This window comes from Falco rusticolus, chromosome 5 (assembly GCF_015220075.1).
Source record: "Falco rusticolus isolate bFalRus1 chromosome 5, bFalRus1.pri, whole genome shotgun sequence".
In the NCBI taxonomy this organism is placed as follows: Eukaryota; Metazoa; Chordata; class Aves; order Falconiformes; family Falconidae; genus Falco; species Falco rusticolus.
The window spans coordinates 24430344-24447932 of record NC_051191.1 but is presented as its reverse complement, the minus strand read 5'-3'; the positions used below and the strand labels follow the sequence as shown (position 1 = coordinate 24447932).

The following is a 17589-nucleotide window of genomic DNA, read 5'->3' as shown; positions in this document are numbered from 1 at the left end:
TCGACACTGTTTTGACTGGGCTGTTCGCTTTAATAAGCAGCTAGAAGAGCCCCAGACAAACCCAAGCATGGTTCTGAATGCTTTTCATTTATTTTACGCTGCCGCAGAGATTGCCGCGTAACCGCAGGATTTCATACTGACAGTGCTCGCTGGAAGAGAAGTGCTGCAGTTGCCAAAGGAGCGAGCCAGACCCTTTGGCATCTGAAAAGGGGGTGTGGGAAAGGACGGGGGGAGCCCACAGGGAGAGGGGGTAGGCTCTTGTTAATAACAGGAGTATTTAAGTAGCTGCAGGGAGGGGAAGGGGCTGGTTTGGCAGCTGGAGCTTGGGACTTGTGTCAAGTGTATGCAGTGGAAGGGGAGAAGATGGCATGTTCCCCGTTCACCCCTGCAGGTTTCTTTGCGGGACTATCTCCTCTGTTTCTGTATGAAACATCACACACATCCCATTAGCTACTTGTAGGGAAATGTGTGAGGTTTTTGCATCGGGGCACATCTCCCTCCCCTGGGTGAGTGCTGGGGAGGGGCACCCATAAGGGATGTGAGGGTGCTGGCCCATGCCGGCCATCCCTTAGCAGCCCCAGCTCTGCAACTTCAACTGCAGGAGGGGTAATGTATATGAAGTGTAGGAAAGGCAACTGCTTTAACAGTGCTATTCTGTCGAGCTCAGCAAGTTTTTTTCAGGCAGAGAACCTCACAGTAAACTGTTGTCCAAAGTAACAAGAGTAAGAAAGATGCAAAATACTCACTGTCTTCCACATCCCAGCACTGTGCAACAGGGTCTCCATATTTGACATCTTGCCTTCTGGCTCGCCTATAGGAAGAGCATGCAAACTTGTAACACTTTGGGCCTAATTGCTGGAATTCAACAACAAAATACAGAGGAGCTCAGCAGATGTGGACCCGCGTTGCTCCCACACTACTGCTGACAATTACGGTCTTAACTAAAACCAGCCTCACCCTCAAAGCAGCATGTGGCTGAGAGAGATTTGTACAATTGACATCAAGAGAAGGGCCTGTGATTTGGGAAAACCACTGGGAGGGAAAGAGAAAATTCAAGAGAAAAAAGATCTGCCCAAAATAAAAAGTGCGTAATATAGTGACAGAAAGGACGTCTAAACCTGCTTCAGGAGCATGAGGCACAGGCCTCCGGGTGGGGTGTACTGTCTTGGAAATACCTAAAAACATCCTTAATGTTGTAGGTCATAAAAAAAGATCTTGGGTTCAACAGAGATATTCAAAATTGAGCTCTGGATCAGCCCAAGGTAATACTGACTGGTAAACCCATCATCAAAATGAAGAGAGAAAAGCATATGGTTTAGTTTAGTAACAAACAATTGAGAAATGTGATTATCTTTCATCTTTATGTACAGAAAAAATGCTTGAGACAATGGTCTGTGATGGTCTGCTCCCTTCCACAACTAACTTGCCTGCTAATTGCTGGGTATGTTACTTAAACTCACTGTGATTTATGTAATTTCGGTGTAATAGCATTAAAAAAAAAAGCAAATTCTTCCTCTGTGGGTGATTGCATTTATCTCCCAAGAGCTAATAAAAAAGAGTTTGTATTTTAGGTTTTTAATAGAAGGATTGGAGAGCCAGGGAGGAACGGTTTCCTCCCTCACAGCCACGCTGAAGGCAACAGGAGTGGGACTTGCTACATGCAGAGCAATGCCGCAGCTGGGGGGGTCCCGAAGACGAGCTGTCTGTTGCTATATAAAAGCTGTAGACATGCTGGAAGCTCAGGCTGCTACGTAAAAGAAAAATATTAAAGTAACTGATCTACTGGAGGATTCCCGTGGCCAGTCACTCATCCTTTGTTTTGGAGCCACAGACTTTTGGCCTTCCCACCAAACTACGCATCTGTTAAAAAAACATGGACCATCAATCTCCCTGTCCCAGCCCACCTCAGGCTTCAGCAAGCCTCATGTGTCACTAACTTTGCAGTGAGCCTGAACACTTGCTTTTCTCCTTTCATTTATGCTTCTCTGAATTTAGTTTGCTTTGGCTTTGAGGAGAAATGCATAAAGTTCCTTGACACCATGACACGATATCCTATGAGTCATTAACTTCAATGGTTTGTCTAATTGCTCGGGTCCCAGCCCTGCAGCCCTAAGGTAGAAAGTCTTGTTTCACAGCCTGAGCTCAGACTGAAGCCTCACTGCAAGAATTACTGTCAGGAAGACCTCGTCCAAAGGGGAACAAAGAGGCTGTGAAAGACTCTGGGTCAAGGAGCGAGCTCAGAGCTCTGGCTAAATCAGCGAAGAACTCCGAGAGCTTAGGCACATTGCTGCTAGAGCCTGCAGCATGCTCTCCCTCCGTGCGTTTGTGCTGCTGTCCTAGCTGATGGGTACAGAAAGTTCAGATAAAGCTTCTTTTGCTGGTGGAAAAACGCTCCCGATGTGGTCAAAACAGAGTACTTCAATCTCTGTCTCCCTCTCATGGCCAGACCACAAATACAATTATTCATTTAGATCAAGGAATTAAAACTATTTTATTATTGACCACTCTGGGATACGAAGTTAAACTTCATTTTATAACTACAGTGGTGCCCTGTGCAAAAGTCAGAAGCTTGAGAGAGGCTCTTGCATCTCAAGGCAGAGTTAGCTACAACCTGGACCTCCATCTGAGCATCCCATGCCTTAATGCACTTGGCATAAAAAAGGAAAGTGCCGGACTTATGATGTTAGCTGCGGTAGCCGAGTTACTGTCACACGCACTTAAACAAAGCTATGTTGTCTTCACAGCCCTTCAAGCACAAATGTGAAACATGGCCAGAATATGATCAAATTTTAAGGCAAATGGCATGCCAAGTAAAAAGGCAACACATTCTGATTAGGAACCTCTAAAATTCTTGCAAGCAGCAAGATCTTTTACAGCACGCTGTGGTTTTTGGTTTTTTTTTTTTCTTCTTACCTTTTAGAAGTAGGGGTATATCTGGAACATGAGTTTCCATCCCAGGCACAGTATGGGTCTCTGGCAAGGCAGCAATCTGCACAAGCCTTCCCATACGTGTGACATCTGTGCAGAGAGAGCTGAACCAATCCATCCCTGGAACCAATGTACAATTGTTGCTGCAAATCAGGCAAAGCGAATTAATTAGGAGCGTTCTCCCAGTAGCCCATTTTAAAAGTTCCCTTCTCCAATGCCACACTTGCAGATTATCAGCCTTGTCCCAGATTCTACAAAATGAGGGAGAATTCCTCCCTTATGATAAAGTGTTTCTCAGGGCTTGGTGTAAACTGGCCAGTCCCCGTCCATCCCTGACAAAGCAGCGGAGAGGAAAGGGGATAGTCTTGGAAAGACACCAGCACTCAACACCCTTACACCTTTAGATCTATGCTGCAATAAAATATCAGAAGCAAACCATGGAAAGAATGGATGGATAAACACATTTAAAAACAAGGGTCTGGGATAGCCACGACATGAAGAATCTGGGAACTAAGGACGACCTTTTGCAAATAAAACTTCATCTTCTGCTTCTGATCCTTAGGTAGGATGTGATAATATTACTCCCCTCTCCCCAACATATGAGCAGATTGCCTGTTGAGACAAGGGTGGTCCAAATGCTTGCTGTTGAGCCGGAGCTGGCTCATGCAATGCTTCCAGCTGGCCTGCCACCTTTTTTCAGGGGAGATGGGACCCAGCTGTGCTGTGCGTGCCTGAACAGCAAAATACCTCCTCCTGCGTGAGGGAGGCACGTTGTGCCGGAGCTGCTCCGGCCACTTCTGCAGGGCAGGGAGGGATGGCTCCGCTGTCACACTGCCTCCCAAACAAGCATGTAGCCATCAGAGAGCTCGGAGCTGCCATAAAACAGTTTCCCATCAGGAGGTTCCCAACTGGGACTGGTCCCCGTGCTGCCAGGTTTGGACCACCCAGCTTTAGACTGCAATTTTAGAGGAGGGGGACTGGTTTTCAGTCTGTGTACACACAACTTTTAGCACAATGAGGCCCTGATGTCTCCTGGCTACTAATAAAAATCACAACAATAATAGTAATAATAACTTATTACTAGATTGTAAAGAGACAAGTATTTCTAGTGTCCGGAAAATAAATGTGCATTGACTTCATTCACAAATCCCATGACCATACAACTAAAGATTTGTTTCAATGAAGAATTACCAGCTTGGGTACACAAATTACTCTTTGTAAACCAATGTGAATTAGGCGGGCAAAAAGTTCAAACATATCTCCTCCTTCCAGATACATTTTAAGTCATCCCTAGAAACCTTGGCCAGTAACAGGCGTCACCTGAAAATAACAAGCTACGCGTTCAGCATACCATATAACCTGCAGTAAGTAAAGGAGCTTGTGATTACCTGCTTCTGAGAAATCTCCATGGTTGAGATAAATGAAGGATGCTGAAAAATGAATTAGTAAGGTGCATTAGTTTACATATTCCCTGTTCTTAATTAAAAATAGAACATACAAAAAGTAAATAAAATTACAGATTCATTTGCTTGGTTTAAACAAATATGAAATAGGAAAAGAAAAAAAACAACCAGAAAATCACTAAATTCATGCTTTCAAAAACAAAACAAAACAAACCAAACCTCGCATCAATTTTTGCTACTGCTTATGAGGCACTGGCTTTAATTGTCTGAGTTTGCTATTTACCCCATCCTGGGGACTGCCAATGAGCCCTCACATCAACTTCAGTTCTTATTAAGCACTATTTGAAAGGCTTAGATGGCATTTAAGGGATACACAGGCAGATCCTCTGCACCAGGATATATTTCACTGCTGTGAGAGACAGTGAAATTTTTGCCAGTGGCTGATGTTAGAACAGGACAAAGCTCAGCGTATTATCTATTGCCTAATAGAATATGTTTAATCTAAGCCTATTGTTTAATGTTAATGCAGTTTGAGGAAATAAGGGACATTTTTTCAGCCCTTCACCCTCTTCAGTTTTCTGGATGCAAAAACACAGTTCCTGTCCTTAAACTTGGAAAATACTGTCCCAGATTCATGTATGTAGTATGGACAAAAGTTCCGGCTAAGACCCTGTATAGCACACAGGAGAGAGGATGTGTGAGAAAGTAATCAAAATCCCAGGGATGCAGATTAACTGTGACAAAAACCAAGGTGACAACTGAAGAACAGCTACACAGCATGAAAAGAAAGCAAAATGAGAATGCAAAGAATTAAGAGGAAATTACTAAATGGAAAATAAAATCAGTAGGGAAGGCACAGGTCTCCATTTTCCTTCTGTAACAGTACGTCGGCGTCAGCACCCTCATCAGCAACGAGGTTAAGAAATTGTGCCTGTGCAACAGAAAGGTGGTTGGGCTTTTTGCGAGCTCAATTTATGAATAAATCATTGGTGTTAGCAGGGCTCCAGTTACTTTTCTTCTTTATCACTCAGCCAGAATCAGCAATACATTGACTCAGCCTTCACCAATAAATTAAAACACATTGATAATCAAACCTAACTTTGCTTTCTTTTCTTTGTTTTCAGTTCCTGAAGTTGTTATTTAAGAATTTTTCTGCATCTGTGGAATTTTGTTTGTTGGTTTGTTTTTTAAAAAATATATATAATTGTACTAAGAACAGTCCCAAAGCTGAGACAATAGGAAAAATTACATTAAAAATAAAATACTACTAAAAAAAATTTTGGGCTCATAATAAAATTTCAGACTGGAACAAGGCAGGATAAATGGGGCTTTGAAAAGGATAAATGAGTTTTGGTTTGGAACTTTTTTCAACTGACTTACCCAAAGAGTACCAAGGCATTTAAAAATTTACGTAGTGTCACTCTGGAAACTTGAACTAGTTCCAGTAAACAAACAGCCAGACAGACCAGAAGCCAGTTTGGGCCTTGAAGTCCCCTGAATAATATTTAATTGATGTTGTGGCTGTTAATGCTTACCTTGAATATCTGCAGCTCTTCCAAGACCACCTCCTCCTTAATCCACTTCTCCTTTGTGATACTCACAACTTTCAGGACTGTGCCTATGTCTGAAACAAATTGTTCATCATGTAAAACCCACAGCTGTGTTTCAGTACATATGCCACTCCATTTCACGCCCTGAAGATAAAGCTAGTGCATCAAGGATGTAGCCTTCAAACAACATCTATTCCTATCCCCATATATTGATATCTATATAGCTCTATACAATACATCTGTGGTTTTGATGTATGGCTGAGCCAAAGCAATTGTAGGCTAGAAGTGCCTACAGTGCCGCCAGCTAGGAGTTTCTGCACATTCCCTCGACCAAGAACTGGGGCCTATTTGACTCCAAAAAGATCCAGTTTAGGAGACTAAATTGGCAGAAAATTATTTCCCCTTTTTTAGAGAGTTAATTTTTATCCAGTATAGAAACTTAATTAGATCTCATTTTAACACGGAGATTTATGCAGTGCACTTTTTCCATTTGTGGTTTGCTTTTGTTGTTTTAGGGAAATGTTTGAATAAAAACTCCGTTCAACATCAAAATCCTTATTTAATCATTATAGAAATTACCTCTTTGGAGTTATCTAGATTTTTTTTTTTTTTAAGTTAAATCCATTCAGCAGTTTTAACCTGAACTCCTGCTTAGTGAAAAAAACAGCTGCTCATTTCATCTCAGAACATTGGACATTACTGAATCTTGAATGGCCTTAAAAAGAACCCTTAAAGGCTGCTCGGGGAAAGTGGGTTGAGTGCCGAGACGTGCGGTGTGGAAATGACACAGCACAGATTAGTCCTAAGCACTACACATAGTATTGAAATGATGAAAAATAATACATTATAATGGAAAGAATGAGATTTCCATTCTTGTTTTCCCAAAGTACTGAAGATCATATTACCAATCAAAGCCAAAAGTATTTCAGTTTGTCTTATGTATTAGAGCTTTCTTTTGTTTGTGTGTTTGACATAATTGCTAAAGCCTGCATAAGTACAAGCTGGTTGCAGATACTCAAACATATAATAAGCTTCTGATCTGCTGCTGCTCCAAATCTCCTGGGTTATTTGGTATATCTGTATTCAGCCTTTCTAGATAATATTTGAAATTTTATCTTCAGAGTTTTGTTTGGTTTGTTTTTTTTCCATAGGACAAGTTTAGAGGATAAAATAGAACAAAAACATGTGCTTCCCGAAAAGAAAACTCACTTTTAAGGAGGGCACTGCAGATAAATAAAGGTCTGCATATTATGGAGTGCCATCTAGTGACTGCACGGAACATGCTGGTCTTGGCATGTCTAAACCAGACGATTTACTCTGAAAGAATTAACACCGGTGCTGAGTAGTAACAGTTAACCTGGGAGTATTCGAGTTGCTTGTCTCTCAATATAATTTTATTCCCATTACAAATTTTGCAGGGAGGTTAGTAAACAGCTGAAAGCAGCCTCTATAGCCACTGAAAGACTGTGCTGTACATTTTAACTAGTAAACTCATCTTTTCAGACAGCTAAGTTTTAAATTATTTTTTCTCACTATTCTCAGAAGAAAAGTTTTAGTGACTACTCCCAAATCCTAGGCATCTCACAGCTTGGGAATGTGTGCCCTTTCCTTCTCTGTTGACTGTATTACAGATTGCATTCAGAAAGCAACACAGATTTTCCATCATCATATCTAAAGCTCATTCCCAGCCTCCTCAGGCAGCAGGGGAGCAAACAGCACTTTCATGTTCTTTTTTACGAAACTGCTTTTCTCTCTGACACCACTGTACTCGGCTTGTGGGCATCATAGAGGGACTCTCACGCTACCTTGTTTTAGAAGACAAGACTTGTGAGAGAGATTGAGCTGAAAGACATCAACGGCCCAAGAAAGAGGCTGTCTCTGGACTCACATGTGTGATAACACAGCTGGGAAGCTCTTGAAGGCTGAGACAACCCACACTTTATAAGAGTTGATGCTCTGTGACAATTCACTCCTTTCCCCAAACCACTTCAGAATATCCATACCTATCAAACTCCACTATATGACACCAAATTTGCTTATACTCCAGATAAAATGCTAGGGCAGGATTCAAACAGAAATCGTAATTTCCCTGCAGCTCATGGCAGTAGCTGATCCACTGCCCTTGGATAAATCTTAGTTTCACCTGCTGTGAGATGGGGATAATGGCAATGACCTTCTTATCAAAGTATTCAGATCTAACAGTGAGAAGTGCTTTGTAGAACGTCAAATTGTCGGTTAAGAGCAAGAAATTCCAGTGGATTAAGACATTAGATTATTTCTTCAGAAATGTTATGAATATTTCCTAGCATACCATGCTGCTGGGTGATTCATCCAGTGTTTCTAAATTTAATTACTATGGTAAAACTAGACTTTTTCCTTAAGGCGTGTAACTGTTATTAAAATGTAAATAGATGGATAATTATCCATACAAAAATGGCAAAGCAGGTTTCTTCAGTTTTACTAACGGAGTAATTTAACCTCTCTCTGTTCAGTCCTGGTTCTTTTGTTTGGAGCTATTCATGTTGCTAAGTTATATCTTTAAAAGTATTTAAGAGGAATTGTTGCCTTAGGCTCAATTTTAAATCTTTCTTAGCTGTTCAGTGTCACATGAAATTTAATGCTGAAGAACCACATCACTACCCATAACAGAAAGTAATCCTTGAAGTTATTAAGGTGTTGGTGGTTTTTCTTTTGGTTTTGTTTTTTTTTTTTTTTTTTTCTTTTAATTGGTTATTGATGTGCTGCCAGACTACCATGTAACGTAAAGAGAGGTACTGAATGGTACCTGGCAGGTAAGAGGTCCAGGTACTCTGACCCTTCACTGGTTTGTCACCTAGGGACCAGAAGTCATTAAAATACCAATGGAAGTGATCTCTTGAGCTGAAAAAAATAATCTAATCTTAACATTTGCATGAAGACCTGGCACAGAATCAGAAGCACCTAAATGCTTCCCAAAGCTGCATGTGTGGGAAAAAGCTTACCAACAGGTTTATTCAAGACCTGCTGTAGTAAAAGTTCTTAAATTATGTGTTTTGTGTAGAAGTTCTCTCTCATACCTGTTCCTAGGAAAATAACATCATATTGCCCATCCTCTGCCATGACGTGATCCACCACAATCTGAGTCAGACGATAGTCCACATTGATTTGAGTGAATACTGGTCCTCCCGTCACTGGGTAAATGGATTTGTACATCAGTGGATGGCGTTTAATAAAGCTAATGACTTCATCAGGAAAGTCTCTGGTAGACTTTATGAGTGGATCATAGGTTTTGCTTGGACACTGGATGAAAGAGAGAATATAAAGATGAGAAGAATATTAGGAAAGAAGTACAAGTGATCTGCAGGTGTCTTTGTGTAGTAGGAAAGCTGCCTGGGCCAGATCAGCTGTATTGGTTTGTAAGGCACATTTGCCAGTGGCTGGTGATTTGATTTACAATTGAAAAAGCTCAGTGTTGATCTAAAAGCATGGCAGCATGCTGGCTGTGTGTGCTCCTCTGGTGCTTCAAAGTGTCGTTCTCTCCCTCATTTCTCCACTCTCCTCTTTTTCATTTTTACCTCTCTTCAAAAGCTCTTCCCCTTCATCTTCCTTTATCCTGTTCCCACCTATTCTCTTTCATCTTTTAAAACCACCCAAAACTTGTTAATTTTTTTCATCTCAATCATTTGTACTAGCACTCATAATTATAACTGCTCCGTTCCTGTTTGTTCCACATCTGCAACTACCTATATATGCAAGCTTTCAGGAAAAATTCTTACAGGCTTTTCTTCTTTCTTAGACATTTTGATAACCTAAATTAAAACTTAGAGGGGAGATGAACTTCCTTAGCTTCTCTAAGACACTCAGGGAAGAAGACAGCAGCAGAAAAAAGAAGTTGTCTGTCTGACATTGGATAAAATGTGAATTAATTCATATTTATTGCATTAACATATCTGTAAACAGAATTTACTAAAGGCTACAATTCTTTTTTTTTGTTTGTTTTATCACCAAATGGTCTTTAAGGCCATAACCAAGATCTTTTATGTTTCTTTGTCTAGTAGCGTTCCTGAAGAAAGTATGAGACAAGCCTTAACATTCATACTGCTATCATCAATAATGAAAATACATTATTGTTGTTGTTGTTGTTATCATTAGCATTATTATTACAACAACAACATTCAGGCAGTATATTCAGTACTGTGCTCCTCTTTAAACTTTTCTTTTTAATCATATATTGAAGTCAGCAAAATTTAGCCATAAACAATCTGACAATATAGGAAAGTATCTAATTTTTCTTTAGATATTTAGAAGCCACTTGTATATAATACCATAACAGATGTCACCAGTGTAAGCCACTTTGCAAATTTGGCCTTATGAATAAGTCACAAATTCAGCCCATATTCAAGTAATCAAATTTTCTGTGACAACACTTGTGAAGCCAGTAAGAAATCAGTGGTTTTTCTCATCCCAAAGCAGCACTTGATCACCATTACTTGCTTTAAAAACTAATTACTTGGTTGCATTAAAACCAGAGAAATTCTCATGATGGGCTCAGTACACCTGCAACGAAGTTCACCGCCCCACTCCCTGCCCCACTGATGGGCTCCTTATCACGTTGGATAATTTAAGTAGACAAGGAAATCCAGCCTGGGGTGAAGGAGAGCTGCCAAAGCCGGCGAGCGCTCCTCTCCAGGCGCAGGTCCCGCAGGAGTCGCTGGCGCAGGCACCGTGTGAGGGGCTTCCAACAGCGAGGCTGGGGTGCCCTCCGGTGGCTACCATGGCATAAGCGCAACTCGTTTAGAGTGCAGAATCTTCTCACACACCACAGTTTTTCTGCCTTTTGTATTTCTTGCTCTTATCGAGGCTGAGTTTCTGCCCTTTTGATGCACTCAACCAGAAGGAGGCATGACCCACCAGCATGTCCCCATATTAAACTGATGGCCCCCAGTGAATGCTTTAACCACGTTCACTTTTCCAGACCAAAACACCCCCATCGATCTTCTCCCTGTATGTGGCCAGCAGAGGCCATAACTTTTCAGTGAACTGCACCTCCTACGCCTCCCGTTTATTTTTTTCTCTAAAAAAGGCAGATTCTCCAGATGCCAGATGATCTCTGTAGTTCATTATTTCTCAGAAGTGACTTTCCTTACGCATCCACATGGCCAAAACTCTTGCCCAGGCCCCTGGCTCAGCTGCTGCAGCATCCTTTTCTCTGGCTTTGAACAGCACACTCTCATCTGCTTCTGCCCCAGACAACTGCTACAGCCATCACTCCCGCAGACACTTCCCCATTGTCACTCATTTATTGCAGGTGTTGGCTCCCACCTCTGTCAGACCCATAATAACTAATGAATTCAGCCCTTGCTTTAGCTTACATAAAGCTGGTTCTCACACGTCTTGCTTGAAGACCACCCACAATCCCACCTCTTCAACCTCCTTCAAGTTATTCCCTTTTGCACCTTTCGGCGTGAGCCCAGGAACGTATTTGCAAGGTCAGTCATGCTGGTGACCCACCACCTCTCATGCTCACCTACCTCTGCTTTCCTTCCCATGGCTGTTTGTATCTCTTTTCTGTCTGTTGTTTCACACCTAGTCTCTAACCTGAGTCTGAGAAAGCTCCTCCTTTGAATCTGGAGGCATCTAGATGGGGCACTACAAATCCTGTATAATAAGATGAACTGGAAATATTATTCCTGTTGGTGACACCCTTTTACATATAAACTGTTGATTGCTTCTTTTTTAACACTATTTTTAACTGACTAATCCCTGTTTTTCCTGCCAGGTGGAGCCATAACACAGTCTATGAAGAAAGAAACACGATTAAATAATGCCTTCATAGTCTGCCAGAAGAAAAGATTTGTGGTGAAGTTGCTCTACAGTCCACCTTCATGGCTAATTTTGACAGAGGAGACTTTAGTTCACATTCCCAAATCTTCAGTTTTATGTATTCAATCTATGGTGCCAGTTAAGGGCTTGCTGTTAGGATCTGTTCCACTATGTAAGGTTTGGCATTATCTAAAACATTTGCATTAGGAATGACATACACAGCACCAAGGGTTGAGCATGTCCCTCCTCCCTTGCTGGCAAACCCCCTTCTCACGGCTACACAACATCAGCCACTAGCAGCGAATAAATCCCAGCAGGCTCAGGACCAGCCTGGACTCTTTACTCCCTTGGGTTTCTACTGCCTGCTCTCTTCCTGGGCTGTGGGATGAACGCAGCACCCCCGTGACAGTGCTTGCTAAAAAGGGAACATAGCCTCTGCTCAGCGCACACAAGGTATTGTGGACACGTGCCTAAGGATGAATTCTTCATGCAGTAAATAGAGATAATACCATGCAGAATTATTCCCGTCATACACAGCTCTACATGAACACACACCTGTATAAATACCCTAAATGCAAAGACGATAGCTTCTAGTTAAACAAAAATTTCTGACTGAGGATAATATTCTCAAAAGTGTTAGAACTACCTGAAATTCGGAAACAAAACAGGCCAGTGAAGCACAGACCAGCTGACATTCTACATCCACATCTACGGCCACACCTGAAATGCCTGTCATGAGCTCGTGAGCAGTTCCTGATCCACCTTAGACCCCAAACATCGTCACAGCACTGCCACAGGGAGAGTGCCATTTGCACATGCCTAAACAATGGCAAAGCCCATCCTAGGATTAAAAAGTACAGTGACTGTGGGTCCGCACTTGGACCTTACCCATGGTTTTATTTAACAGAGTTGTAGCCTGAGTGATTTAAGAGTCTACAACCCATTTCATTCCTTCCTTGGACTGCTTTTTATGTCTGTCTAGAGACCTAACAGAGTACGTGCAAGTGCCCACTTGATTAGCATTATTTCAATCCATAAGACTTAAGCCTGTGCATCTCATCGTCATAAAAACTCTGAAACTGTTTATTGAAAATAGGTCTTAGGCTCCTGAATTATCCAATAGATTTTGAAAATTTCTGTGAACACTAGACCTGTGCTGATTTGAATTAAGACATATTCCATTGCATATTTGGTCATTTTCTTTCACTATACAATTTAATGTACAGCTGTGAAAGAACTAACAAGAAAAAGAAAAAAAAAGATAGGTTTGTACTGCTGTCCTGTGGCAACTGCACAAAGGCCATCCCTTAAAAATACAGCTTTAATACAAGTCAAAAAGAAAAGTCCTAAATGAAAAATAATAGTTTGACTAGAAACATATATTGCAGTGAGTTATCCCTTGGGGTTTTATGCTAGCACTTCTGAAGAAATTCTCCCTCTGTCTTGCTGGGTGTGATCTCCCACATTCTGTTTTCTGCTGTGCTTTCACAAATTAAAGTGTTTGCAAGGTTACACCCTTGAGGTGGGCTGTAGTCAGCTTGGTTTTTGAAGAAAATATCAGTTAAATAATCTCACAAAGAAATACATGTTTTTATATTATATAGCAAAAAAGACAATAGAAAGCCTGTAACAAAAAAAAATAATTAGATTTTAGACTCTGAGATAAAGAAATAAAGCAAACCATGATACAGGGTAAATTAAAAAATAAACATAATGATAAGTACATAGAAACCAAATAATGTGCACACTTGCTACATGAACAGGAGTTCAGGAATGAAAATTTCTGCTTACCCTCAGAACCACCAAGGTCTGAGCCTTTGCCACTTATACCAGAATCAGACCTCAAAAACCCTACTGATTTCAAAAGCATGTTTATCTTTGCAGGGGCTGAACCAAAGTTTGTTGGAATCAATAAAACACATGGGCTCTAGCTGGCTTTAGATCAAAATTTTGCATCAATTTCTTCTCTATAAGATGAGAAACAAATTCACCTCTTCGCTTCCCCCTCACTGTGTACTAGAGGCTGGTTTTCCCTTATATATGCATTTTTTTGTGGTTCATGTTCTCACTTACTGCTCCAAGTCACAGTCCACATCTTCTGGAAATTTGCTGATCCCTCACCTATTTACAGCTCAACCCCAGAAGCCCATTTCTATGTGAAAAACGGGAGTAGCCTCACGGGTCTTAAAGATGTCCTAGATTTTTGCCAGAAATAACGTCAACAGAGGAAGATGAGAGCGATGACATCACTTACTGAAAAACACTCGGATAAAATATCTACCAATATGGAACTATGAAGCTGATAGCAGTAATCCCAAAGGCCCAAACCCTGCTATGCATGATATAGGGAAAACTATGCCAGCTTGTACAGCTAATTTAGTAGAAACAAGGACTAAGGGTCTGATTCAAAGATCCACTTGAGTCAACAGGGCCTTTTCCAATTATTTCAGTGGGCTTTGGATCCCATCCTAAGACAGCATGACCACCAAGAACAGCTGGGCAGGTGTGACCCTGTTATGCTTGGCTGAGGGAGCTATTTCCAGAAGCGTCACTCACTGTGGCATGATGGATGAACCAGGAGAATGAAAAATCCATTTTGGCCACCCTTTGGCAAAGTTCTCAGGCAGCTGTTTAAAGCTGCGGCCACCCATCACTGCAGAACAATTCCTGTGGGCTTGTGCTTCCTTTCATAGCAATCAATAGGATGTAGGATGGCAAAGGCTGTGTGGCTGAATGGGTGAGCGAAGCAGCCTTTCACCTCTGAAAATGTGAGTTCACATCCTGTTGCAGGTCTCATGATAATGATATCGGTGTTCTCTGCCCAGTTCACAGAGCACATTTATTCACATCCTCAGCACCAGATGCTGTCCTAGATATGTGACATCTCCCACCGGAGACAGTAAGAGATTTGCATTTATATTGAATGTCACAGAAGTCAGTTGGCAGGATTGTTTCATGTGGACTGCAAGAGAATCTGGCTTCATAAAAGTTCTTATAACACCATCACTCTGCCTTCTCAGCATCTTCTGCTTTTACAACAGGGCGGGATTCATCTCACCTGACCTAGATTCTTATCTTGGTTGTGTGTGAACCTTACTGAGGAGGTGCCTATCTCTTTCTTTCTGATCAAGAAGTCTAAGCAGCTGGCTCAGATTTGATGTTTCTCTTCTAGATAGCTGACATCAAGAAAAATGAATCACATTTAATTACTAAAATTAGTACTGCTAAGTAAGAATCCTGCAAGAAACTTATTTACCTTCTCATTTATTCGGCTGAGGTTGCTTAGTCCTCCAGTGCTGTGAATGATAACTTGATACAAACATACAAGTTAGGAAATGAAAAGTAACCAGAAAAGAGAAAAAAAAAAAAAGAAAAATAAAAAAAAGGAAGAAAAACCCTAACAGAAACAGAGTTAGAAGTACTAAGGGCATCACTATTCAACTGTATAAACTCTGTGGCACAAAACTTTTAAGGACTTAATTCAATAGTTTCCTGAAGTTTTTCTAGTGCCTTCTGTGTGAGCTCAGTCTGACAATAATCACCCTCGACTACGCCCCAATCCCAGATGATCTACAAAGATGTCTTTTATTTCTTCACCTTTTATTTGTATCCAAATGTAATCAGGAGGTGGTAAATTAAGGCTAATCTTTCTCAAATAAAAGCAAATACACCCTAACTCAGCCACACTGCACAGACATAAGCTTGTCTCTTTTTTTCATTTGTCTTATTAAATTTGCAGCTTAGCAGAGTGCTGGATGTGTAGATCTCACACAATACTGAGACATACGGTGTGACTGTGTTAACGTTTTGTGGGAACCCTGGCCAAGATTTTCAAAAGCTGGTGCCAGAAGTTAGGCTTCTAGCTAAACCTCCAAATTGCCAAAATGCACAGTGCTTCACATCACCCAGTGCAGTCAGTAAGAGCTGCTGGATCTGACACCTATTAAAATTGTGACAATTATTTGGGAACCTAGCTATAAGGTATGTAACAAAAATACCCTTTGCATTTAATGGTGTACCTCTAGTTCAGCAGTGCTGCTGTCTACTGACAATTCTGAAATAAAATGCTGTTCTCTGTGAGCTCCAAAAGGGTTTCTATTTCAAGTGTGTTGAAAATCCCAGTTTAAAAGTAACTTGTCACATTGAGCCTTAGATCTACCTAACAATGAGACACCAACACCCATAGGCTAGATACACAACAGGACTTGATAATATTGGGTGCAGTAGGCATCTGCTTGGAAATTTGGAATGTCCAGGCTGGGAATTTTTAGGCAATTAGGCACAAGGAGAATTAAGCAGCACACCAGCAAGTCACTCGCTTGGGAGCATCTGAAGTAGCCAGCGTGAAACATTAAGGAGTGAAGTATTTCTTAAATCTCTCCCGTATCGGGCAATGAGATGTCTCAGTCTGGGATTCCCTCCTAGGGGAGGTGTCCCTCCATTCCAGGCATGTGGGCCAGTGCCATCCTGGGAGCTCCTTGCTCCTTCCTGTTGAAGGTGTTTCACTTTTCATGAAATATTACCTCTCATCTTAGCCAAAAGTAGTAAGAATTTTGTTCAGATATTAACCAGGAAGGAAGGAGATCTGTTTTTTCTCTGAAAAGCTCTCTATTTTATGTTAAGCGCAGTAGGAACTTGAACACCGGACTTTCTCACAGAGGGAACGAATTAACCACACAGTTCTTTTCTCCCAGTCTCTCAGTGAATGAATATTTTTCTAGCAAGGAGATGTGACCTTGTAATCAGCATTCCTTTACAATGTAATGTAAAGTCTTCCAAGCTCTAAATAAGGTCCCTTATCACTGATCCATCAAGCAGCAGAGAAACAGAAGGACTACCTTCAACTAGTCACTTTTCTCTTAAATGAAGACCTCCCACACACCCAGCACATTGAACTTTACTAGTAGTTCATCAAGAAATCTGAAGTCTGAGTCCTGAGGGGTTAAGATTTAACACTGAGGACCAGTATGAGCTTCCAAGATGCCCAGAAGTACTTTAAAAATTGGGGTACTTCTAGGTTTATGACCTTCTGTGGTTTAGATGACAGCGGAGAGATGGCTGTCAGGGCATAGACACTTCTGGGCCATTAGAGATTCAGCCATAAACCATTCTGAAGATGAAACTTGGGCTCCTGAGTGGCCTAAATACTGTGTAGCTTCTTCCCTGTAGTCTGATCAGAGCTGCACAACACATTTCAAATTTGGACATGCTTGCAAAAAGCCTTAGTGCTTCTCTACAGGATGGATGGGTTGTGCCAGAAGGACCCAGCACTCAGCAGGGAGACTTTCGTGCTAACCTTGTGGCTACTCAGAGCAAGCCTGCAAGAGGACAGGGGAGAGGGGAATGAGTCAGGTTCTGCAGAAGACAAACAAACAGCAAAAATTTTAAATGGAATCGACGTCATTCCACCCCCACCACAAAAAGCATGAACAAAACTAACAAAAAAAAATCTCTACCAATAAACTGAAGCCTCTTTTTTATATTTTTTTTAATTTGAGATGGAGTTTGAATCCTAATGGATGTGCGAGATTTACCCTAACCTGTTCTGGTGTTTGCCCTCAGCCCATTGTATTGCTTTTCCATTTATCACACCTGTGTTTTGATAGAAAAGGCTGACATAAGGGAGCATTAATCTGAGGCTAACAGGGCTGAGACTAGCTAGGGGAGTGAACTTGACTTTGCAGGTGGACTTTGCAATTCTCTGCTGGCCTCTGCCAGCAAGAAAGGTGACTGGGTTCGCAGCGTTTTGAAAGGCTGCTGTGATTGAAAGGTGATTCATGTTGGGGAAAACAGGTTGATAAGTAAGAGGAGGTGGGGGAGGCTTTCTTAGGAAAATAAACCCTTAAAGTGAAACATTTCCCTTAATTAGGCAGCCTCATTTACAGTGGGGAGATCAAAGGAGAGAG

At 41.4% G+C, this 17589-nt stretch overlaps 1 protein-coding gene across 5 annotated transcripts in view; it reads right to left on the bottom strand.

The window, feature by feature from the left end:
- SEMA3D (semaphorin 3D) overlaps positions 1–17589 on the bottom strand; it is a 144341-nt gene that overhangs the window by 14136 nt on the left and 112616 nt on the right. For all 5 annotated transcript variants that reach the window (XM_037389214.1, XM_037389215.1, XM_037389212.1 and 2 more), the window contains 5 exons: positions 8938–9160; positions 5867–5955; positions 4317–4358; positions 2914–3071; positions 747–811 (listed from right to left, as the gene is read on the bottom strand). In XM_037389214.1, coding sequence (XP_037245111.1) covers positions 747–811; positions 2914–3071; positions 4317–4358; positions 5867–5955; positions 8938–9160 — 577 coding nt within the window. The remainder of the gene's footprint in view (positions 1–746; positions 812–2913; positions 3072–4316; positions 4359–5866; positions 5956–8937; positions 9161–17589) is intronic.